The sequence below is a fragment of the Condylostylus longicornis genome, unplaced genomic scaffold, assembly GCF_029603195.1.
Source record: "Condylostylus longicornis isolate FDR11 unplaced genomic scaffold, ASM2960319v2 ptg000016l, whole genome shotgun sequence".
Classification (NCBI taxonomy): domain Eukaryota; kingdom Metazoa; phylum Arthropoda; class Insecta; order Diptera; family Dolichopodidae; genus Condylostylus; species Condylostylus longicornis.
In genome coordinates, this window is record NW_026577985.1 from 3785310 (window position 1) to 3812319 (window position 27010).

The following is a 27010-nucleotide window of genomic DNA, read 5'->3' on the forward strand; positions in this document are numbered from 1 at the left end:
TATACGAAACTATTTCTAGGATTGCATATATTTAGGATGAACAGTTTATGCAGTTTTTGAAATAAAGCAAAAATTAATTTAAAGAGGGATTAACATAGTGCTCGAGTTTAAGTGTTAAGGCGTGGGTTAAGAAAAATAATTATATTTTTTAATGTCATGGAATTTACCGTTACCTTTTTGATTTTATAGAAATTTGAAAAGGTTTGCGGTTTCGGAAATATAAGGCGTCAAAATTTCAAATTTTACAAATTTCAAGAAATGATAACTTGGGTGGGGTGGAGATGGAAATTAATTTTGAAATGAACTATTTATCAGTGCGTAAAAGCTACCAAAATTTCAGGCTCCCACATCCTGGGGTCAAGAAGAACAACATTAAAAATTTGAAAAAAACGGATTTTATATAACGGTAAATTTTAACGGCCATTTTGTTTTTTTAAAGTTCCAGTATAGTGTGCCGTGATATAAGAAGAATATTGTAAAATTTGAAAAACTACAGTAAACAATTGAAAAATTGCATTTTTAGGGTTTTAGGGGGTATAACTTCCAGAGTGGAGGAGATAGGTAAAAATTACGTTTTACGAAAATTAGTTTCTAGTAAAGATCTATGTACATTTAAAATTTTCTGCATTCTATCTTCAAGGGTGTAGAAGTTTTGTAAACAGACACACGAACAGACGGTCGGACGGATGGACAGAGTGAAATTAATAAGCACTTTTTTTCAAAAATTTTTTGGAAAAGTGCTTAAAAAGATATTCAAAAATTAATAGTGTTGAACGTTGTGGTCGTAATCCTATGTTTCATAAATTTTTTTAATTTGGTGATTATTTTTATGAAAATTTGTCATTTTGCTTCTTTTCAGATAATAAACACAAATGGATTCATCAAATTCAGGAAAAACTCTAGAGAATTCTGGGAAACCATCAGAACAATTATCGTTAAAAATAGAAGAAAAACGACAAAATCAAAAACTTTCATTCGAACAACAACAGAAAGAGCAACAAAAACAAAAAAATTATGAAATAAAAAGTAAAACAAAAAGTTATTCTTTATTAGCAACTGAAAAAATGAAATCCGCCATTTTATATCCATACGGACCATTAAGTGGTTCCGGTTGCTGCCGAACATTGCATGCTAAACATTTGGCAATGGCAAGTGCAGTTTACACATTTGTAAGTATTGAACTGATTATTGAAAATACGATTTTTTACTAAAAGATTTTAGTTTCTTATATTTCATAACTTTGTACTCTCTCTAAATTAATACTCTAGCAATTAAATCTTTCAAGAAAAATTTTAAAATACTAGTTTTATGGATCGGTAAATATCGATGTGCGAAGCTATTTTTGGTTTCAAAAATATTTTGATAATTATGATAATTATGTGTTATTATAGAAATTCAAAAACGGAAATATTCTATTTGAATGATAAAAACCAAAGCTAGTAATGTATTAGCTTCTGCATCTTCTTAAAGCAAGAATTGCAATTACATGTATACTTGTGAAAGATCTGACCATTGTGAAACCATAGAATGTCGACATTTCTAAATTGGTTAAGCTCCTATTGCTTTGGAAATGAATAGAGACCGATCACCTTTCCTCTTTCTCTTAGTAGGTGTTACGGAAATCTTCCGGATTTAGCGGACTGCCTCCAGTTTTTCATTTTAAAGTTTTATTTTGATGATATGCAAAAACATTTCTGTGTTTGGTTAAATGTTAACCAATAATTAAGGCATATTAAATTTTTTGACTATTATCTGACAGGCACAATTAAAAAGGATTCTAAAATTGCGCATGCTAAAAAGCGTTCTAATGCCGTATGCTATATAATTGCGTTCTACTGAAATCGTAAATTATTGATCTTCTTCTGTTAGAAACTAGTAAAAATTTAATAAGCTACTAAATTAATAATGTTGTAAAAAATGTTGATAAAATGTTTATTTAAATTGGAAGCGTGTAAAAAAAAATACTTTAAATTATTCTAAATAATTTTCCAACACGCATGTAAAGTTTATGTATTTAAGAAGTATGTAGTTGGACTCTCCATTTATATCACACAAATGCAATCTCTCATCAACATTTGAAAATAAAAAATTCCCTTCGTTAAAATAGTTAAGAAGTGTACTTTCTTATTTTCAATATTCAACACACACGAATTTTGGAGAGAGTGAAGGATACATGATATATGTCTACCTATTTTTATCGACATTGTGTATACAATAGGTAAGTCATGTGATGGCAACACATTTTGCATATTGCACTTTTTAGCAGGCCTGTTTTACACATTTTATCATTTTGAAGAAAATATTCAACAGATTTACTTGAAATTTCATATGTAAGCTTCATATCAAGAACGCGAAACTTCCCCACTTTTGGAAGAAACCAGGCATCAGCAACTGGAGGTTCACTGCGGGCCAAATATACGCATATATAAAAAGAAATTATCGATCGATTATTTCCTTGAAATTTAATATTTAAATTTCTCATATTGAAACAATGAATCTATAAGTTTTTTGGAAAGATCAGGGTTCGGAAACTGATCTGATGGCCGATTTTACATTTTTTACAATATCTTCGGAACGAATTGATGGCATTTTTTGAAATTTGATATTTGAGTTCTAGTTGTTACCGAAACTAACTGGCGAGCATTTAAAGGAGTTCAGGTAGTACAAAACGAAACTCTACTAAGATCCAAATTTACATTTTTGTAGGTTTGTTATAACTATGTCCTAAAAATTTGAAAGGCAATTGTATTTAACAGGCATTTTTATAATATTCTGTTGCACTTTCACTTAACTAGACAATACACATTGCGGTCGGTTATCTGTTACATTATACAGTCTGGTGACCACAACAGATTTTTATAATGTACTTTTAAAGGCAGAAAAGTATAATTTTCACAAAACCATTTCTATAATATATTCCAATACAGGGTAACAAAAATAGTGCAAACATACCATAAAAGCGAAGCGATTTAAAAAAAATTGTGTGTTAAAATAAAAAAAAAACTTTTTATATAATAATTTATATTATATAATTTATATTATATAATTTTTAAATATAATAAAAATAAATTATAACAAGACAAATGAAATTAAAAAAAAAATTGAAATTTGTAGTGAGTAATTATCAGTACATTTATGGATATAAATATAAATTAAAAATTTTTAGCACATTTCCAAAAAAAATTTTGAAAAAAGTGCTTATAAGTTTCACTTTGGCCGTTCGTCCGTGGACATCTTTACAAAACTTTTACATCCTTGAAGATAAAAAGCTGAAATTTTATATGCACGTTAATATAAACGTATTTCCGTAGAAAAAATTTTTTACCTATCTCCCCAACTTTAAAAGTTATACCCCCTTAAACCTTAAAAACGGCATTTTATAACTATTTATTGCAGTGAAACCATAAGCATTTTCCAAATTCCGCTAAAGCAGAAATATACTGGATGGCTTCTTCTGCAATACCATATCTACGCTTTACAAAAAACAAAATGGCTCTTAAAATTCACCGTTAACTAAAACCCGTTTTTTCCAAATTTTTGATGCCGTTTTTCTTTACCTCGGGTTGCAAAAGTCTGAAATTTTTACAGCTTCTAGACACTAATAATAGTTCATTTCATTAGAAAATTTTTTCCCATCTTCATCCCTCTCAAATTATCACCTCTCGAAATTTGTAAAATTTGAATATTTTGCACCTTATATTTGTAAAACCACGCAGAAAGCAAACGGTAAATTCCATGACATTAAAAAATATAATAATTAGTTTTCTTAACCCATTCAATTAACCCTTAAAATCGAGCATTATGTTAACACCTCTTTAAATTTATTTTTGTTCTATTTCAAAAACTGCATAAATCGTTCGTCCTAAATACATATATGCAATCCCAGAATGAAAATAATTTTAATAGTGTAGTAGGTATACATAGATTGTTTTTAAAAGCAGGAAATTCACTTGTTAACAGGAAAATGCCACGATACAAACCATTGATTTGACCATTGATTTTTGAACTTTATTTTATTTTTATTTTCTCCATAATTGGGAATCATAAATAAAGTATTTTTATCGGAATTCGCATGGCACAAAGTGAAGTTCTACTAAGAGCCTATTTTACATTTTTAAAGGTATGTTAACTAAAAGCTTGTTAGCGTCCTTAAATTTTCATAATTTTATGTATCACTTACACTAAACTAGACAATATTCGTTGCAGTCGGTGATGTACTCATCCGACTTTTTTTTATTTTATATAAAGTTTGTAGTTCTTTAAATATTTAGGAAAGCATAATTTTTTTCCATCTCTAAAATATGATCAAATCAAAAAATTTATCACCTGTTTAATATTTTATACAATTCTCTTTACTTTAAACTTTTCCACTTCTTAATGAATAATTTTTCAAATTTTCTTTAATTACTCCAGGATACATAATTATTACAACTACCTATTATCATTATCCACAACTACATCGTTATTCATTTCAAATTTTCTTAAAAGCATTTTGAAAAAAGTAAAGTTCAATTAAGTCAATTAAAGTTAGTAAAAGGAAAAACAGAGAAAAAACAAGAACGATTTTATAAAAAATTTATTAAAGACATTTACACAATTATTACATTTTCATTTTGATAAAAATAAAAAATTTAAAAGAAGTTAACATTGATGGTAATCCATTGAAAATAGCACATTTTTAATAATTGATTATTGTAGAAAATTTTTGCAAAATGTCAAAAATATTGCAAACTGTGAAAGTATAACTTTCTCATAAATACAATTGTTGATTTGGAAAATCAGCTAGAAAAGCAAAGATCTCATTTCAAATATTTAAATATTCGAATTTCATGAATATTTAATCTTATCTAAGCACTAAATTCAAATGTTTCCACTGATCACTGTTTGATCATATTTATTTTACTGTTGTTAAGTTCATAACATTTTTCCCTTTAATCTTATGTTTTCACAAATACTTTCCAGTTGAGTCGACACAATCGTCAATGTTTTTCAGTAATGCTAAAAACAAGACATTTTTTTTCGTTTCTCTTATCTATGTCTAATTGCAACAGTCTAACGAAAAGCTAGTTTGTTTTCAATTTATATGGATTTAATATTTTTGTATTAAGTTCGACCTTTCAATAGTTCAATTTTTGTATTAAGTTCGACCTTTCAATAGGTTAGTTTTTTTCCCGATTTAACTACATGTCTTCTTGCATTGTCTTGTATACAAAACCACTTTGTTATGTCAGTCAGTATACCTGGCAGCAGTTTTTGAATTTGTTTTATTCAATATTCAGCTGAAAAGGACAAATGGAATAAAAATGGTTCTCATTACTTATAATTTTCCTTCATCTGTTCAAATCTTTCTTTTTTCATGTTCCATTTATTTTTTGGCTTATGTTTTCTTTCTGTTTTAAAACGTAATTTAGAAAATTATTATCGTAAGGACCTTACTTCGTCCTTAGTACAATTAATATTAATTTATTAAAATCTTTTGTTTTTCTCCTCGACCCTTTAACTTTTCTCCCCATTTTCTATTTGTTCCATTTTGTTATGGTCACGATATTTTTGCTTTTTTAAATCTTTATTTAAAAAATAAACAAAATTTGAGAAAACGAGAAACGTAAAAAATAAGGTGGGGAAAATTAATGAAGTCACCGAATACGAAAGATATTTGGAAAGGAATTAAATGATCATTAACGTAAAGTGTTGAAATATTTATTGTTCTTACGTGGTAGCATGCCCGGTTTTTTATAATATTTATGTTAGCTTTTAATTTTTTACATATATATTTGTACTCATTTTGCTGACAATTCAAATTTATAAAACCTAGACGTTAAAACATGTTTCACCATAACATCGTTCGAACATTGTACATTGTTTTTTTTTTAATTTTCAAGTAACATGAAAATAGTTCATAATTTTCAGCTCACATTGCCGGAGAATATACATACTTCATTTTAAGATAAATATTTATTTGTTGTTACTATGTATTATATTGTTATTATAATAACAATACCGGTTGTTAACGGTTTTGTGGATGCAATGCATTTATTTTTTTCGGTTTTCTACTTCGAAATTTTCCAAGATTTACAGCCGATCCAAAGATATAATATCATAAAATGAATATATGATAACGACATGTTAATATTTATTAATTATTGCATTACTAGATATAATAATTAAATAATCAGTCTAGATCTATGAAACCATTAAACTCAAGAAAAACCATATTTTATTTTACGTTAGCGTCTGTAAAAGTGACTTCAGTGAAAAATGTTACAAATTTTGCATTATGAAAAGTGATTCTAACCTATATTTATCAAAGTACATAGGAAACATCAAATCAAGAACATTAAAGAAATTTCGGAGCTAAGAACGATGCTATTACTGATTAAAAAATGATTGAAAAGCTGTTTGACAACTAATATGTTTTTTGTAGAATAAAGAACAAAGAATTCTTGAAATGAAAGTGCTACGTTAACAACTTTTTCATGATAAAAATATTGGAAATCTAAATCCAAATTGAAACTGGAGGAAAGTTGAAAGGCAACTTATGGAAAACTTTTCTCTGGTCTGAATGAAAACCCGGGCCGGTATCTCTCTTGCAGAGATTATGGTTGGCATCAGGAATACGTTAAGCTAGTCGCATGTGCATCCTCAAAAATCATCCTTAACAAAGGGTCACTGGCGTCCCTCGAAGAGCAGGGCTTCATCATCAACTACGGATTCTGTTAGATAACCCACAAAACGTATCAAACCAACAGGAAGCCGGAGGGGAGGGGTAGAAGCCGTGCGAGTTGGAGAAAGGTGCTCCAAGACGAGTGCCTGCACATGCCCACAAAGCCGTGGAGGAAAGGCCAGAAGAGTCGTCTGGTTGCTCCCCACTAACGTCTGAAGCACACTGCTGGATAAAGCGGAAGCAACGGACGACGACGCTTGATACACCACGACCTGGAGTTGGTTCCGCTGGATCTGTACAGCAGCGAGGAGACATTATGGTGGTGGAGGTTAAGGCAAGCAGTCATGTTGCGAAAACTTCAGATTAACCTCCACCACTCTAAAACAGCGTCGCTGCGCATTTTCTCCATCTGTAGGGCGGCGAGAAGGACATAATCCTGATCCAGGAGCCTTGGGTTGCGGTGGGAAGGATCTGCGGACTCGGGTCGCGAGCTTACAAGTTGTTGTACAGTGGCGAAATCGGCAATGTAAGGTTCTGTATACTTACGAAAAGAAGCTTAAATGCTTTTTTGCTCTTTCTTTACAGTAACGAGGATTTGACAGCAGTCAGCCTGGAGAACGAAGGCTAAATGTTCTGGCGGGCGTCAGTATACCTGCCCTACGATTCTTAGGAAGAATGTCTGCCTTCAAATTTTAAAGGTCTGGTGCAGCACGTTCGAACTGCTTATCATTACAAGAGACGCTAACGCACATCACACCATTTGAGGAAACTCAGACACAAACATAAGGGATGAGTTACTTTTAGAATTTTTCTTGAGTACTAACCTTAGAATATGTAATAAGGTTTCAGAGACCACTTTTATTATTAAAAATCGGCAAGGGGTTTTAGACATAGCTCTTGCCTCCCAAACGATCGCTTATATACGCGCTCTAAATTCAGCAGGAAATACAAAAAAAAGAGTGTGGTTCCGCCAAAACTTAATAGAACAAGGCTCACTTTCTCCTCTGAGACTAGGTTCTTGGTATTGATCTTGGACTCTAATTTAAACTGGAGGCCCAATCAGGGACTGAGTGAAGAAAGCAATTACTGCGAAGAGGGGTTATCGAGCCAGGTATGATTCACTTGTGGTCTGCACTGGGCAGGTCTTTCAACATGGGACTGGCAAGTAAGGTTCAACGCTCAACTCCTACACAGGCCCTAGAAGTACTTTTTCATCTTCTTCTAGTTGACATTCTGGGGAAGCAAAATGCAGCAGGATCGGCGGTACGCCAAGAGCTGCATCACAATGGGTCAGTGGCCGTGTGGGGCACGGCGCCGCATACTGGTAACGGGCGGAGATGTAACGTAGACGGTTGACTATGTTTCTTCTGCCCTTTCTTTTGCCAGGAATCTTAGCATTTTGCTCCCTTCAAGGCAAACCTGGGAGAGTGAAGATAATATTTGGGGCGGTTCTATTAACATCTACATCGATGGATCCAAGCTGAATGAAATAGAGGAGGAGGGGGAGTCTAGTCCAGAGAACTCGGGGTGGACATCTTGTTTTGTCTTCCGGACTACTGCAGCTTCTTTCAAGCGGAGGTGGTTGCTATGAATGTGGCTATGAAGTGGCTGGCGGGCAACGCAATAACATGCAGGTGCATCAGCATTCTTACGGACATTCAGGAACCTCCAATTTAAAAAGGGTCCGAGATGCCTCTGAGTACGTGCAAGCTATTGCTGCGTAATGCGGCAATAGAGCAAACCAATGACAGGTGGGACGATGGCAATTTTGGCTTAGGCTGGATCTGCGCCTCACGGCGTGAGATTGGCGCTGTGGTAGTAGTTATAACTTGGCACGGTTTCATTGGCGAAGACGCAAGAAGGATAGGACGCTTCGTTAACGACCTCTGCAGTGGCTGCTGTGACGACCAGGAGGGAAAACGGTGGCCCATTTTCTATGCTCGTACCCGGCTTTGGCATGGAAAAGGCCGAAACTCATTGGGTCGCATTTCTTTCTACGAGTTACGGACCTGGCGAATGTAAATGCCAGGGACTAAAACCGGTTTATAAGGGACTCGGGCTAGTTCACGAGAGGATAAGATATGGAGATCCTGCGACATCCCAACGGGTATCCTCGGATGGTCGCGTCAACCTACCCTAACCTAACATAAATCCAAATATTAATCAAACTAAAAAACGAAAATCGTTTATGTTTCTTTATTGGCTTCCTCTCTAAGCGTAAATTTTTATATATAGCCAATTCAGAGATTACGTTGTCGATATAAAATTTTCTTATACAATAACTAATGGTTGTTAAATATGCAGCTATTTTATGTTAGTGACGATAAAAGAATGAACGTTATTCAAATAAACTCGAATACGTATGTAGTTTCTCAAAAGTGTCATACATAAATCGTTTATATTTGGAGTTTTATTTGCAAAATCATGAGGGTTGCCACTAGAGAATTGTATTTAAAATTATATATTTTAAAGAAAAAATTTATGGGAAATTGCACTCCAAACTACCGGAAATCGACATTCATAACATAAGTAATTATTTATCAGCTCTAGAGCTTTTTATTGCTTAAATATAAGCATGCATGAATAGCTAATTGTTGAATACTTATTTAAAAGAAAAGGAAAAATGTGTATACTCGTATATAATGTATTATCATAGTGCAGCTGCTACTAAAGCAGATCTTTAGACCATAAATTTTCAGATTTGGCCTTCGTAATGAAAAATAAATTGAAAACGTCAACTCTGTGATATCCGTACAAATTTGTTATCCTATGTGGGAATAAATATACCATCGCTGGCTATGGGACAGACGATGACTTTAAGTTGCCGTATTACTACATTAATGACCAAACTGCTGTTGAAGTTGTATGTAATATCTCACATAACAGCCCTAATAATGGACTTGCTTTTACGAAATTTCTTTATTATATCTCCAACAATTTTTGAGATAATGCCAAATAACTTTTTTTTTATAGCTCCAACTTTTTTTCTATAACAGTTGTGTGGCATCTACTATAAATGCTCACAAGATCTCAGCAATTTTATTGAATATAGATGCCATTTTACCATATTTTATTTCGCAAAATTTCGGTAAGTTGAACAATTGTTAAGTATAGTCAAATAACTTTTGAAGTTATATGATAACTATCAGAGGCAGCCAAGCAATTTCAACGATTGTTATGAGGCACATTGTCCCTACTAATATATTCGCTTGTGTGAAATTTCAATAACACACAGCTTTTATAATTTTTACATTTTTGCATTTACCGTAATAAATCTTTTGTGAAAATTTGGTGAACTTAGCTCAATTAGTTTTTGAGTTATCGTTGAGACGGAAGGACGGGCGGACGAACGGATAGACGGACAAACAATGTTAGATCGACCCAGAATTCAACGCTGATCAAAAACGTTACAAACAGTAAGGCAAATTTAGTATACCCTTTCAAACATACGTTCGTACGGGTATAACGACAGAAATAGATTAAAATATCAAAAATTTCTCAGCATCAAGTTGACAAAATAGTTTAATTTCGAATATAAAAACTCGTTTTCAGTTTTCTTAAAGTTACAAAATATATTTAGTAAATGCGATATTGTAAAATATTATAATGTTTACTTGAAATAAAATTTACAAAGGCAACAATTATGAAATAAATTGCATTTTATTGTAATGCTTACATTTGATATTTTCCAAAAATAGCTTTTTTCTATTCATTTAGTTTGTTTTCCGCATAAAAGTGTTGTTTCAAATTCATTTTACAGTCGTAACCCTGACAAGTCGTATTCCAAACCATATTTTAGTGTGATATCACGAAAAATAATTCAAAGATTTCAAATAATTCAGATTCCAAATAGAGCTTTCTGAAAATTGTTCTTCGCCTAAAAGAATGTTTTCTTTTATTGAAAGAGTAATTTTTTTTCACTACAAAAGATCTCTCGAATTCTAATTTCAAAAGCATTTTGCATAATTGTTTTGAATTTGGAAGAATTTCCATAGGTACTCTTTGAGCAAAATTAAGCCAACAATATTTTTGGTAAATTTGAAAAAAATTAAAACATCTCAAGTAAATTTTCAGAAAAGAATTTTATGGTTGTTTTTAATTCAGAAAAAACAAAGGCGAATAATTATTATAAAATAGAGATTTTAAAAGCAGTTCAACAAAGAAATGGCTAGGACAAATTGTATAAAAAATTTCATTGCGCATAACTAACTTTGATATTTCCATTTGATAAAATAGAATTAATTCAGAAACCTAATTGCCTTTTTTCCAGCTATCAGTCCTATTGAATAATTTTTGTTTCCTTATTTTTCTTTCCTAATTCAATTAAATATTGCTCAAGTGCATAAATTCAACTTAACCTTTTGTTTTATAATTTCACAGCAAAAAAGCGCACATTTTGAGTTCTTGTAAATAACAAAATGTGAAGTGGTTTTTTAAGTAACATTAAAATTTTTAACTAGTTTGCGAAGTAACATGAAAATAAATATTTTGGATTTGGTTACACAATACAAAGCTTCGCACTTCTAAACGACCGATTTGCAAAGGACCGAGGGTAAATAAGGGATCACACCTGATTTCTTATTTCTAGTTTTAGACCGTATGCATATTCCCCTTAAAAACTCAAACAAATTTTCTCATTTAGACAAAACCTATTTTTTTTAAATTTCAGAAGAAAGTGCAGAAAATATTTTCCCTTCTTCATAAGACCACCACAAGAAAATTTATTGATACATGTAACTTAAATGTCCAATAAATGTTGAAATTTGTGAAGGATGTGATGCTTCTTCTAATTTCAGATTTTTATGGAATATAAGAAATTTTCTGAAATTTCCAATAGTGCACGAAGCAAATCAACCTTAGAATATCAATACCCACACAATTTTTTTTAATTCTTATGTAAGACATTTGAATTTATGGGTATTATTGAACTTTTCATTTGTTTGTGCTTTTATTCTCTTTCAGAACAGAATTTTATCACAAAACAAATATTTCTTTTTCATCCTGTTGAACGTTTAATCCGTCTATGTAAATTTTTTGGAAATTGTTTTTTCTCTTTCTCTTGACTTGGTAATTATTTGAAAAAACAAAACAGAACAATCATCGATTCACATTTCTGTTGTAAAGGATAAAATAACATCCGTACATAAATCATTTTGTATTTGTATTTGTTTTGAGTTTGAATTAATGCTAAGGGAAAGATTAATGTCTGGACATTTATACTTCAAAAGAAAAAAGAAAAAACTCCCCTGATGATTTTCTTGACAAATGTTTACAAAAAGAAGACCAACAAAAAAATTAAAAAAAAGTTTATGGTTTCACATACAATTTAATTCTTAGTATTTGTACTAATTAGAATTGCGTACAGAAAAATTTCTTTAGAATTTTGTAGAGAGTGTAATGATTAAACTTTGTTTATAAATTTAATCTTGGACAATATGTGACGAAATCGAAGTTTCAAATAAAATATACATATTTAAAAATTAGTTTGACTCTCCAGCTACATAATGCTAATGCAATCACTCGCCAATATTTGTATGAAAAAAATTCCCTCAGCTAAAATAGTTTAGAAGTACAACTTCTTATTATACCTTGCACCTTCGTAAAGGGTGTATTAACTATATTATAGAGTTTGTTGCCACTTAAAGACGCTGTATCCGGTGTGAACATGTATATGTTGTATTATATTCTTACTCAGAGTAAAATTTTGCGTTAATTTAGACATGTCCGTTTGATCGCACGATAACTCAAAAACGAATAGTGAAGTCGACACCAAACTTTCACAAATTCTTTCTTTTGCGCCAAGGACGAACAAAGAGTTTATATTATATACATAATTCAAGAACTAATAGAAATATTGGTAACAAATTTTATAATTGTGTGTTCAAATATATATTCTACATATACTCTAAAAATATGATAAATATGATACTCTAAAAATAATGAAATGACTGCACTGGTGCGGGTGCCTGCCATTCAACTCGAAAATTAAATTTTAAATATTTAAATTGCTTGACAATTTTGCATAAGTGCTGCAAAACTCCAAAAGCAAATTTTAAAAATTATTGGAAAAATTATAAAGTGAGATAATGAAATTTAGCAGTCGTGTGTGCAATCGTAGGTCAGTCATATTCGTGAAGTTTCTATAAAACAGTATTACAAGTTCAAGTAATTACAGTGAAAGCTAGTGCTAGATATTTTAAAAACAAATTTTTATACTTAGATTGTCAAGTTGCAAGCAATAATTCAGTCAGCTAGGAGAGGGAAAGTGTACGCAATAGATGTCTATTTATTTTTTTATGATGTATTTTTATAATGTATTTAAAACAAACATATGTTATGAATATATATAAACACGTATCGGTAATAATTCTATTTCATAATGTACGGATTAAGAGGCTTGTCAGAGACAAGCAACAGCTCATTTAAGGTAGGAAAGTGCTACCCTCCGCAATTTCCACAGTTTAGTTATCGACATAAGCCACCATTTAGCAATCGTTTTTTTTTCAGGTATAATAGTTATAGACTTTTCAAATAAGTTTGGTAAGATGTTCATTACTGCCCATATTACAGAATTGACATAATTTCGTATCAGATTCTGTGGAAAAATTTCCTCAGAAAACACAATTAAACTCAGATTTATTTTTTTAAATAAATTTGATTTGAATCCAAAATTTGATGATTTACAAAAGATGGGCTAAAGTACAAAACGAAATTATTTAAATATATTATTCTCTCAATTTATACTTAGTCACATCAATATCATTTTTAAACTCAAAAGCATTTTAAATATAATTAATAAGAAAAGCTTTAGTATTGTCCTTGAAGAGTTACAAAAAATATTTTCAATTTTTTCGATGTTTTCCGTTTATAATTAAATAAAGTAAAATTTATATAATAGTAAGACTTTCTTGCCGTTTTAATTATAACTTAACTTGATAATATACAAAAACCAAAACAAAAATTAATTACTTTAATTTTGGAAACCCCATTGACTTCAACTGTAATTTTCAAAATCCTTGTTAATTCCTTTTTGCAAGCCACCCCACCCTCCCGTCTATAATATCCCCGTCCCAATCACAAATCCGGAGATATCCCTAAGGGAGTTGGACAATAGTTCCCGAACACTTAGGGACCCATGTCCAAGACAATTGCGGCGCCGAACAGCCAGTGCCGGACAGTCGCAGAGAATGTGCACGGCGGTCTCATCGCCACCCCCACAAAATCTGCACAGGGGGGAGCCCGACTTCCCCAGCCTGTGCAGGTGGTATTTCACCGGGCAGTGCCCCGTGAAGAAATTCGCAATAGTGCGAACCCGGCTCCTGCTCATCCCCAGCAACTCCGCAGCGAATCCGCCGGAGCACGCCGGAACAAACACCTTCGCATGACGGCACCCTTTCGTGTCCCGCCAGTGACGACTGCATTCCGCCGCGAGTAGGCAGGCAAGCCTGGCCCCCACGGCGGAAGAAGGCAGACCACAGAAAGGCAGTGGCTGCACAAAGGCAGCTCCAGATCCCCTCCGCGCCAACTCATCGGCAACTTCGTTGCCCGCATGGCCACTATGGCCCGGCACCCAAATGAGCATCACTCTGTTTTCCGATGCCAACTCCATAAGTGCAGCAAGGCAGCTCCAGACCAGCTTGGATGTAACCTGAGCTGAACGGAGCGCCAGCAGTGCAGCCCTGCTGTCTGAGAACACATAGATGGTGCGGTTTCTATACCCCCTTTCCAAATTGATTCTCAGACAGATCTCTATTGCATGTATTTCGGCCTGGAACACTGTGCAATACGGGTCAAGGGTTGCATATACACGCGTGTCCGGACGGACACCGTATACGCCCGAGCCCACACCCGACTCCGTTTTGGATCCGTCCGCATACCACACGCTCGAACCCGACCTAAGTACCGGACCACCCCGATCCCACGTCCATCGATCAGGAAACAGAACCCCGTACCTGTGGTCGAAGTTGTACCGCGGCAGACAGGTATCTGACATGGTTATCCTTAGAATCGGATCGCCCTCAATGAAGTCTCTGTGAGTTCTGTGGGCCAACTTTAGCCCTGCCCCGTCCTCGCCAGAGAGAAGTCGGTAAGTCACCAGCCGAGCTTCCTTCAATATATGGAGGTGCAGTGGCGGTAATCCGATCATCACCTCCAATGCAGCGGTGGGAGCCGTCCGCATCGCCCCGGTCACTCCCAGGCAGGCCAGCCTCTGTAGCTTTTCCAGCTTGGCCCGCACACCCGCCCGCTGAGCTTTACGGCACCATACAATCGACGCATAGGTGACGATGGGCCTAGCAAGGGCCGTATATAGCCACAGTGCTATTCTGGGACCAATTCCCCAGGTCCCCCCGATGAAGCTCCTACACGTCCACAAGGCCGCCGTAGCTCTCCCGATAACTCTATCGATATGGGTATTCCAAGAGAGACGATCATCCAGGGTTACCCCCAGATACTTCACCTCCCTCGAGTAACTGATACGTTCACCAAACAGAATTGGGCTCGTTAATCTGTCCCTGCTTCTGCGTCTGGTGAAGGCGACCAAAGTGCTCTTGCTTGGATTTATATTTAACTCAACGCCTTTGCACCACCTTTCCACAACACGTAAATTTTGCTGTAGAAGATCAGAAATAGTGCTCTCAAATTTTCCCCGCACGACGAAGGCCACATCGTCAGCGTATCCCCAGACACGCGCCCCGGAGCCCCTGAGAGCAGCTATTAGATCATCCACTACAATGGACCACAGGAGGGGCGAAAGAACCCCGCCCTGCGGACATCCTTTTGCAGCGGAGATGAAGAGTATATCGTCAGCTATGGTGGACTTAATAATCCTATCCTGTAGCATCCGATTGACCCATCTGCTAGTCGTCGCATCAATCCCTCGTTTGTGCAACGACTCACAGATGACATGATATGGGGTGTTGTCAAAAGCTCCCTCTATATCAAGGAAGCAGCCAACTGCTACCTCCCGCACTTCCAGTGAGTTTTCAAGGACCCCCACCAGACTCTGCAGAGCGAGTACAGTAGACCTTCCCGACTGATAGGCGTATTGAGATTCATGCAAGGGATTGCTTCCCAGTGCACCGTCCCGTATAAATCTATCAATCACTTTTTCCATTGCTTTCAATAGAAAAGAAGTAAGGCTGATTGGACGGAAAGACCTTGGGTGGTTGCTTGGTCGCTTACCCACCTTCGGAATATACGTCACTTTAGCCACCCTCCATGCCTGAGGGATGTAACCCCACGCATAGCTGGCGCGAAAAATTCCCAACAGTGCTCTAGCGATATGTTGGAAACCCCTCTGCAAAAATGCAGGATATATCCCGTCATCACCTGGAGATTTGAAGGGCCTGAAAGAGAAAACAGCCCATCTAATCCTGCCCATCGTGAAGACTAGACGGGATCGTTGCCAGTCATCCCTCCTGGGCCAGAGTGCCCCCGGTTCGATGACTGCATTTGAGTGATTCCGAAGAATCTCCGAGTCAGGAAAGTGCGTTGACGCCATAAGCTCCAACGTCTGCCTTCCGTTCTCAGTCATGGAGCCATCAGGACGTTCCATTAGGCCCAACCTACTAGCATACTTTTTGGAAAGCACCCTGTGAAGACGCGCACTGCTGGGGAGTTCATCAATGCCCTTGCAGAACGCCCTCCACGAGATTCTCTTCGCTTTCCTAATTTCTTTATTGTATTTTGTGAGTGAGTCCTTATACTCTTCCCACGAACCTGACGCCTTGGCCTTATTGAATAGCTTTCTGGTTTTTAGTCTAAGCCTTGAAAGCTCTTCATTCCACCACGGGCACTTCCTATTGCTCCGCCTCGGCTTAGCACGGCAGCTCCCGTGATAGGCATTAGTAATAGCCGCCGTCAGGGCCTCGCTGGCCAGTTCGATATCCATCACCGTTCTGACAGAAGCAGGAACGGATCTAATCCCATCCATGAGGAGCGTTTCGAATTGACTCCAATCTGTGGATTGGGGCACCCGATATATTTCTTCTGCCAGGCCCCCGGAGACCATGATATCAAACCTAATCTGCCTATGATCGGACATGGATGTCTCATTTGAGACATGCCATCCACCAATCCTACTGCCGATAAATTCAGTGCAAAGGGTGATGTCAAGGACCTCTTCCCTAATTGCATTTATGAATGTCGGCCTATTGCCTTCATTCATAATCATTAATTTATTGCTATATATAAATTCAAGTAGGCACTCACCTCTTTTGTTTATATTGCTGCTTCCCCAGACGGTGTGGTGGGCATTGGCATCACTTCCTATTATAAGTTGGAAGTTCCTCCTTCCACAAAAGTCCACTAGATCCTTCAGTTGCTCGTCCGGGTGGGCACAGTCCCCCGGGAGGTAGGATGAGCACACAATGAACTCTGTCCAGCCCCCGCAGGACTTCACCTTCACCAACGCAGCTACCTGATCCTTAGAACAGTAATCTGGAATGGGAAAATACGTTAGCTTTTTACTAAACAAGATGCAAGCCCTAGGCCTGCCCCCAGTTGTATTATCATACAATAGCTCACCTGTTAGGCCCTTAACCTGATCCTTCACTATGTAAGGCTCTTGGATAAGGGCGATATCGAGGTGATCCTTCATAAATCTATGAGCCAGAACATCAGTAGATGCCCTAGCATGCTGTAGATTTATTTGGATGCACCTCACAGCCATATTATTTCCTCCGGCTCTTGTCTATGGGCTTTGGCCCTTTAGACAAAGGCTTTACATGAGCCTTACCTCCCATTTTCGCCTTTTTACACATCTTGGTGGGCGCCTGCCCTGCCACAGCCTCTTTTGCCGCCCCAGGTGCCACGCTGGCCCCTCCAACAGCAAATACCGAAGCATTTCCGGGCTTCCCAATGGGCTTGAGCCCTTTTGGTTCCCCCGGGACGCTTGTATTTGGCGTGCTGGTCGATGGTCCTTCCGTTTCCCTTGCCGCCATTTTCGGAGCGACTTCAGACTTTCCAATGAGTTTTGGCTCTTTTGGTTGGCCTGAAGTGCTCGTCGTTGTCGTTGTCGCGGTGGGCACTGGTTTTTTATTTTGTCCTGCCCTGCCGCCAGCACCTTGAGAGGATTTTCTTCCCTTAACCCGAACGGTAACACGGAAGAAATTCAGGAAAAGTCGGAACTCCGCTTTCCGTAGATCTTCCAATCCGGAATCATCCACGGAAAAGGTGATGGAGCAGCCCCCGTCCTTTTCCTTATCCATCCTCAGCACCCTCCAGGAACTTATCTTGAGGCTGGGATTTTGCTTCCCTATCCTACTTAGAAATTTGTCCCTGGAGAGACTGACGGTTGTCTCGTCCTTTGGTACGTAGGTGACGCAGACATGCTGTTTGGGCATGCTGTCGCCATCCAGTACCACGACATCGCAACCGTCCCAAGGCTTTATCTTCCTGCAGACACTGGTTATCCACTCCCTGGTGTCTTGATTGTTGCATGTTACGGATATCCATCCGTCCCTTTGCAACGCTGCAGTGAATTGTGGATGAGAGTCCACAACCCTATCCATTTCATCCATGATGGCTACTTTGATTTTCCCCATCTGGACTTCGGATAGCCTTTCCTCTGGATGCAGTCTATGAGTGATGGCCACCTTGACCTGTGCTACTGCATCCCGATAAGAAGTCATTTTCGGGTTTTGTTGAGGAATGTTCCCAGGGACCTTTTCCTCAACATTGCCCTTCATCGACCTCTTCTTTGAGGGCCCTGCATCAGGGGTGTTGCTTTCCGACCTTTCCCTCTTTTGGGGATGGTCGGCCACAACAACCGATCCGCAGGCCTTCAGCTTTTTCCAGCCTTTCCTTCTCGTATCTGCGAGCTTCCTCTGGGGACATGCCATCCCTGATATAAGCCGCGATACGCCGCTTGGATGCACCAGAGAAATATTGTTTTTTTCCCCTGATGTCCAACCTTTTCAGGTCCTCCTCAGTTTTTTGGATAATAGGTCCAAGGGGATCCTGATTATCCGTCTCCATCGGAGGCGACGCCTTTTCCTCCACTGGCGTGAGAAGGAGTTCCTCCTCTGCGTCAGTTGAGAGAAGCTCTGGTTCCGAAGACCCTTGAGCACTAAGTGGTTGTATGTTGTCCTTAGTGTCGTTGTTGTTGTTGTCACTGTTGTTATTTGTCTTGTTGTTGTTGTTGTTGTTTTCCATTTCTGTCCCACGAGTAGCGCGGGAAAGTAAAGTCACCCATGGCAGAGCCCGGCATACCATGGGAAGGCTCATTTAAACTGGAGGGCGCCTGGTATCCAGAGTCCGCATACTAACGACTAAGCTCCCCCTTAGCCACGCAGTCATCGGCATATGCTGTTCCACCTTGACTTGGGACGCCTGTCGTCAGCTGACGTATAGATATAGGGCTGAAACTCACAAAGCAAGAGGCTCGCCGCGAGACATGACCACGACACGAACGTAACTTTGATCGTTTCAATCACCCCTTTATCCTCCGCCATTACCGGGGCCCACCACTAGGAGGTGACAGTGCGGTTTTGGGCCCCTCTGCGGTGGCTGCGGTGGCTTGGGGGATGCTCCTGTCCCCACTCAGTTCCCTTAGAATCTACAATCTACAATCTACAATCCTTTTTGCAAACAAATAAACCTGTGTTCACACATTACAATGTTAACATTATAGTAGGTTTCGTTGGCATTACATTCTTTATAAAAACAATTTCTCACTTCAATTTTTATTCAACTCCTTAACTATAAGGAGAATAAGTCTTTAAACACGAAACTACAAAAATAAAAAAGATGGTTTTCTCTTATAGAATTTTCCTTTGTTTTTTATTTAAAAATAATGATGATGTTGTAATATTTTAAAATAACACAAACAACAAAACAAGAAATAAGAATAAGGATACAAAAAACAAATAATTAAAAAAATAAATTTTTAATGTAAAACTTTTCCATTTTACAAAAACCAAAATTGTGCAGATGTGTGTGTTTAAATGTATACATTTATGCCTTGAAGGTATTTATAGCGAAAAATTTACAAAAATATAAGATTGATTTCAAGAACAAATCCTTGAGAATGGTGATGAAAAATAATTCCTTAATTTTACTGACACTTTTTGTTTTTCCAAATCTACTATCATAATACATTTTGTTATTATTATTTTTAAACCACTTTAATTTTGGTTGTAGGGGTTAAAAGCTATTGTTGTTGGTTTTTCACAACAGAGTATACATATGTGTGTGTGGGAAATGCTTACATAAAATATAAAAGAATTTCAAACGTTTTTTTAAATGAGATTGTATAAAAAAAATTTCATTCTTAATTCAAAAAATATAAAAACCAACGTTATTTCACGTTACATAAATATTTTAAATTTCAATTTAACAAATTAAAAATAGTTTTAATAAATAAGCACTCATTTAAATTTTAATTAAGGAAATTAATATTTTAATACAACAAAACTCTACTGTAATACTACTTAATTGAATAACAAGTACTCGTATCTAGTGTTAAAAGTCAAAATTTTTACGTAGTAAAGGGACGAGGTAATTAGAGAAGAGCTTGGTTTATTTTTATTTAACAAGAAAAATTAGCCTAATTTAAATACTAATTAATATTATCATGCTCTTAAATGAAAACAAAGTTTCTCACTAAAACGTCAATTCTCTACATATTTAAAATAATTTTTTTGTAATATTAGAAAACTACGAACCTATTAATTTCAATTAGATTTTAATATTATAAAAATAAATTAACGTGATTTCACTCCTATACAACATACAAAGGACGACAATATGAAAAAATTATTTTAAAAACTTTCTTTAAGAGTCTTAAATTTTTTTGACAAATTTAATTGAAAAAACAAAACGAATAATTTAAATATAAAAAACAGGGAAATTTATTCCTAACCAATGCAAAAAAAATTACTTCGCGTGTAGAAAATTAAAAGAAATTTTGAATAAAAAGTTTTCGCTTTCCATATTCTTTTTCAATTGTAGCTTTTATTTTATGGAATTAATATTAATAATTAATTTAACTGAAAATTTGTCTGCTAACAATAAAAATTTAATATTGTTTCAAAAAAGTTTCTTAATTATTTTTAAAAAGTGAATTATAAGTTTTGTTTGCTGCTATTGAATGGAATAGGTGAAATAAAAAATAACAAATAAGTAAATGTTTTGAGTAACTCTAGATAGGTCCTGTTTTCAAAGCGATTTTCATGAAAGCATTTATTGTGAAACGTTGAAAAACTGGAACAGCATAATTTTTTGGTTTCTAAAACACGCTAATAAACAATTTGTTTTTGCACTTCAAAATCAATGCTTATTGACCTGTTGGAATAATGTTAGGGTCATTTAATCATGGCAACGTTTATAACAAAACAGAAATAATCAATTTTGAAAATAGTCCAATTTATAATCTTTGAAAACTACCTCTTCATATTGAGATTTAAACCTGTAAATGACGGTGGCAATTATATTCACCCCGCAGCCAGTATTTTTTATTTAAATAAACTGTAACCTTATATTTTCTTTGAAAAATTTTTATGAAACAAATTATGAAATAAATTGATTTTATTATTATGAAACAAATCAAGGAAGAAAATTCAAAGTTTCTTTTAAGCTAATTGGGTGAATGAAAAGATTCTTTCTTAAAGTCAGTTTAAAGGGGCATTATATGTATTAGTTTTTTTTTTCAAAATGTTGTTAAAGCTACATATATATTATTGCAAATATTCAACAATAATTAATAATTTCCTGTTGCATAGTGAGTGAGATGTTTCGTGCGGGTATCGGTATTTAGAGCCCCTCTAACTTTTTTTAGGGTGCTCACTGGACATTGCCTCCCCATTGTCTATCCGAAAATGATGGGCAAGATGGAAAGTGTGCTGTGTTGTCTTTATACGAAGATAAAATGGTGACCTGCTTGAGGCTGAGTTGCTTTGAATGTGTTTTTAGGCTCTTTCGAGGTCTCACAACTCCACGCGGACACAATATTTAAACGCGAGCAGTTCCTAGATATAGCATTTATGCAAATGTGGTCTGAAATACGTATATATATACATATGTATGTATCTATAATCAAAAAAGTTTAGGACATATCAAATTTATCTTTATGAGGCATGATAATTTCTTGAAATACTTTACTTTGTTATTTTCCATTTTAACAAATTTTATAGAATACTAGAGCCCATCATATCAATGTCATTTCACAGTATTAGAAAAGGCACATACGCAGACTTCGAAAAATTAAGGATCCCAATTTCAGTATGATTTCGAACACAATTACAATATATTTTTTGCATGAATTTAAATAGAAAATCAAAAAATCAAATCAAATTTGATGACATCAGCGTTTCATCTTTTTTTCCAAATTACATATTCGTACAAAAGCATTTTCATGTAAAATGTTGCCTAAACCAGACCATGACATATTTATATTTTATTACAAATGTTTTTGTTTCGGAAGCCTCAAATAAACTTCTATTTTATTTCCTAGTTTAAGATGTTGGTGATTAAAGTTCTAAGTTTTAGATTTTTTTACTACAAATTTTGATGATTATTCGTGAGTCAGTAATGCGAAATCGGGGATATCAATAAAACCTAAAGTATAACAGCTATGATTTTGTTTGCGCGATGTAAAACACGAGAGTTCAAATAAACGAAGAAGCGCTTTGAGAAAACTAGGAACTGTGGCCTTACATATCATTATCCTACCCGCTTCTTGGGAGGTGTACGATAGAACAAACAGTGATATTCAGTTCTTATTTTTCCCAAAATTTTATTACTGTATCACATATAATGTGGTAAATTACGAGTATTTACTTAAGCAAATTAATTCGAGTATAAAATCTCACACAAATCAGCTCAGCTTTTTTTAAAAAATTTTTGAATTTAATGTCGAATTTTACTCCACACAGCTGACTTTAAAATTGGATTCAATAATATTGAATTTTAATATCTAAGCTGATTTTAATTTTTTTAGTTGATTTAATTTTCAAATAAATAAAAACTTTACTTTACTTATTCTTCTTCATAATCATCCTTTAAAGAAACCAATAGTCGAAAGAAACCACAAATTATAATTAAAACTCTTTATAACAACAAAACGCATATTCTGTGCATATTTTGAAAGAATGCATGATGTTTTATTTTCTAGTTAGTTATATAATTATTTCAATTACATTTATGTATGCTGGATTTATGTTACTGATTGAAGTTTTCGTTCCATTCAGGAAAATAATGTAGAAAATCCAATGCCAGATCATTTTACACAAATTTTGATACTGTAAGTAATAAATTGTAAATATTTTGATTTCAAAAATATTGTTGGTTATTTTAAATTAATATTTAAATAAGAATTTTCTAGCATTGAAATACATATCTAATAGAAATCATAAGTGTAAAACTAAAACGGAACAACCTACAAAAAAAACGAATTTTTAATAAATATGCAACTCATATAACCTAAAACACATTAAGTTCGGTATTAAAAGAGCGAAATTTCTCAAAATAGTTTTGTGGATATGGTTACCTAGCTAGAGTTTAACTTATATGCCTCTCACTTACACCCAAAAGAACTATGTAAAATAATAGCCTTTATTTAGAAATAATATCGACATTGTATTGTAATGTAGTCAAAACTTTGAAACTAAAAAAAACAATATTGAAAAATATTTCAAGAGATTCGTCTATTATGATTTGCCTTTCGATAAACCGTGTGTTCCAATAAAACTAACACAATAGTAATACAAATAAAAATGATGAACAATAATCTATCTAAACCACAAAATAAGAATAAAACAAAAATACCAAAAAACGAACAAATGCTGAAATTATCACTAAATAATATCCAATTACACTGACTGGAGTCTTGAAACAAATTAAGCACAAAGACAGTAAATAACTGATTATAGCACGAAAAGTAAAAGACTAAAGAACAAAGAGAAGAGAAAAAATTTTACAAAGCAAGGAGTAGAAAGATTTAAAACACATAAATATGGACGAAGGAGGAAAGATCAAAACGAAAAAACAAAATTAATTCAATTCTGGAAAATGTCACAATATAATAAGAAAAAAAATCAGCAAAACAATGATGATAGGAAAAATGGGAGCCCCAATTTACCACAATACGATACTTCCAATTAGTAAATAAAAGAATAAAAAACATACCAGCTATACAATAGCAACAAAGAACTTTAAACGGAGAAACAAATGAAAAATTTTGCAATGTCAAAAGGAAAATTGATTTTCATTTTTCCATTTTTGACTTTTTGCTTTTTTTTTTTCTTTTTTTGGCTTTTAGTTCATTTAATTTTATTTTATTGACTTTTATTTTATTTCATTCCTTTTTTTTCTTACCATTTCTTGAACTTTTCTTATGACTTTTTCTTTTATTTTTATGTTACTTATATGCTTATTCTTTATTAACTTTTCGGATTTGTGTCTTTGTACTGAATTACTAATACCAAAATTTATATACCATAAGTACGATTTTTAAAGCACTGTTAAAATACATAGGTCAAAAAAGCAGTTGTAGAAAGCATTATACAGAAACCGAAAATTTACTAAAATTTTCCCAACTTTTTTCATGTTATTCTTCCTAAATATTCAATATATGCGATTAAGGTTTAATAAGGCTTCCATATAACAAGGTAAAATTTATAAAAGGTTTTGTTTTTTTATAAATTTACAAAATTGAATTAAATGCTTTTTGATGAACAAAATTACATGATATTTAATTAATTTTAATTAAAATTATCTGAACTGGCTGACGTTTCTTGCCTGCATTGCAGTTGTAAAGCAAGTTACTATAATTAATAAAAATTTATTTATTATTACATAATTTAAAAAACTATAGTGTAGCAAAATATTTTGAAATTGAAACAAATTGTGATTATTCCTTTGAATTATTACCTTACCGGGAAAAGTATAAATACTATGAAAATCGGAAAATTTAGAAAATTTAGAAAATTTTTAATTTTAGCTATCAAAACCTGTCTATTCCATGAAAACTTGTCTAGCCGTAAGAAAACCTTAGTTCCTTCCGATGCTCCTTTCACGGGTTTTACTGTACTTGCCTTGAAAATCAGATACATACGTTAAATAAAGTATTAATAAAATCTTATTTTAATTCATAAAGGCGTTGACATAATAATTTAAACTGTAAATAGTTAATTATCTATTTAATAGGCAGTATGTTTCCTATATCACATTTACACACTTGTCAGTAAAAATGTATTTAATTCCGAAATAAATTAAAATCGATTTTTTTATAATTATAGCAGTTTCAAATAGAAAAGCAACACTGCAAAAAAATCGTGTAAAATTGCTGCAACAACACTAGGAATCTGAATTCCTAGTATAATTGCAGTGAAAATGCTCGATGATAGTAAAATATTACAACATCGAGTAATTCACAAATTTTATTTCTTTGTAGAGTAAATTTTTTATTAGATTGTAGAGGAAATTTACTTTACAAAAAAGTAAAAAAAATTTACTTTCGGTATAGCATTTTATATTCAGGTATAGTGATCTGTTCTTCCTGTCAAAGGGGTAATTTACTTTACTAAAGTAGATGTTGCACTATTCGTTCGAGTAATATCGCATCACTTTTATCTTTCCATGTTTCTCATGGAATATTAAATTGTCTTACTGAAATTTTTATAAATATTATAAAATAAAACAGAAATAAAAAATTTCAATTTACTTTCTTCATGTATAATTTCCAAATTTTATTTGCACTTTTATTCTACACTTAAAGTTTCATATTCAGTTATTAATGATATTTTAAATATTTATTATTTAAACAATTTAGTAAATTTTATTTTTTTTCACATATACTTAATTCGCATATTTCTACTTTGAAGTTGCCCTAAAATTTTAACTTATATTTTTATAAAATTTCAAATACGACCTTAATCTGTTCGCTCTCAATTAAAACTCAGAAAAAATTCAAAAATAATAACTTGTTAATAAAAGTTCCTCTAAAAAAGAATAATATATCAAAAAATACTTCGTAAATAAGTAAAACCACTTCCCAAAAGTAAATTTTACTCTACTTTGAAGTAATTTTCAACTTGATACATGATAATTACTTTCTTTAAGAGAAAAATCACTATACAGCATTAACTTTCCTCGATTTTGTCGAAAATTGGCACGCTAATCGAGAAACTGCGAAATTATTTTCAAATAGAGTAAAATTAAATATGCTATAATGTATATACTGCATTAATTATAGTAAGAATTACTATATTTTTTAGCAATTTTCAATCAATTTTTTTCAGTGAAGCTGTAACATATTTTTACTACATTAAGCCTTTTTTCAGTCTGAAAATTTATTGGTTGTCGCTTAATATACATTATTTCATATATAGGTATCAATTGAAATTGAAATATCTATATATTGAACATATACTGCTTTAATAGACCTGCAGAGTTTATAATTTTGTAGTTGTATTTGAAGTTGACATTTGTCTCCTACTATATCTTTTTTATAATATTATACAGAGTGTTTCGCATATGGTGGCAAGTAATCTCAAAGATGATTCTTTCATCAACTTCCAGGTTGCAAATATACTGGTTTTCCAGCTCCAGCTTGTTGAAAAAAAGGTACCAAACTTTTCCTGCACATTAATAAATGCTTATAGCTTTGGAAAAATGCAACATAGTTATCATTAGAGTTTGTTTCACAGGCGATTGATTATTCTTTATTCTTAATCTTACAATTAATTTGATTTGATCCATAGTTTTCGAAATACAGCTAGTCAAAATCAGTTTTTCCTGGAAATTGATCAAAGAATCATCCCTGAAATTATTTCCAACCTTATGCGAAACACCCTGTATATTTTAATTTGCACAAAGAGTGTGGTAAAAAATATGTATGACAAGAAATAACTAAAAACTGAAGAGTCATAATGAGTTGGCTTCAAATTCAAAGGCACACACACAGATATATATAAAAATAGTTCTACAATTAATACAAATAAAAACGCAGAATATCCTTTCTTCAGTTGAAGAAGAACACACGAAATATACGTCCATGAAGTCATAATATTTATCAGAAAAACGAGAAAACGGGTTTTTACCGACACAATAATTATATAAACAAGTAAAAACGTTTCAGTCGGTATAAACCGATTGAATTATACCCTGCACCTTTTGTTGTTGTATAGCAATTACTCAAACTTGTGAAACCATTCTATAGAAATTTCACGGATATGTCTGATTTATAACTGGACACACAACTGCCAAGTTTCATGAATCTGACTTTATTTTTCCAAATATTTAAACTTTTGGACTTGTATGGGAGCTACTCGTAGCTGTAGAGCAATTCAACCAAAACTTCAGAAATATATCTGACCTATAACTCGACACACAACTGCCAAGTTT

At 33.9% G+C, this 27010-nt stretch overlaps 1 protein-coding gene across 1 annotated transcript in view; it reads left to right on the forward strand.

Annotated features, from left to right (window-relative positions):
• Nucleotides 1-891: 891 nt before the first annotated feature.
• Nucleotides 892-27010, forward strand: part of LOC129605911 (homeobox protein 2) — a 115657-nt gene continuing 89538 nt past the window's right edge. The window contains 1 exon segment of the mRNA XM_055515928.1: nucleotides 892-1169. Coding sequence (XP_055371903.1) covers nucleotides 1065-1169 — 105 coding nt within the window. The 5' untranslated portion in view covers nucleotides 892-1064.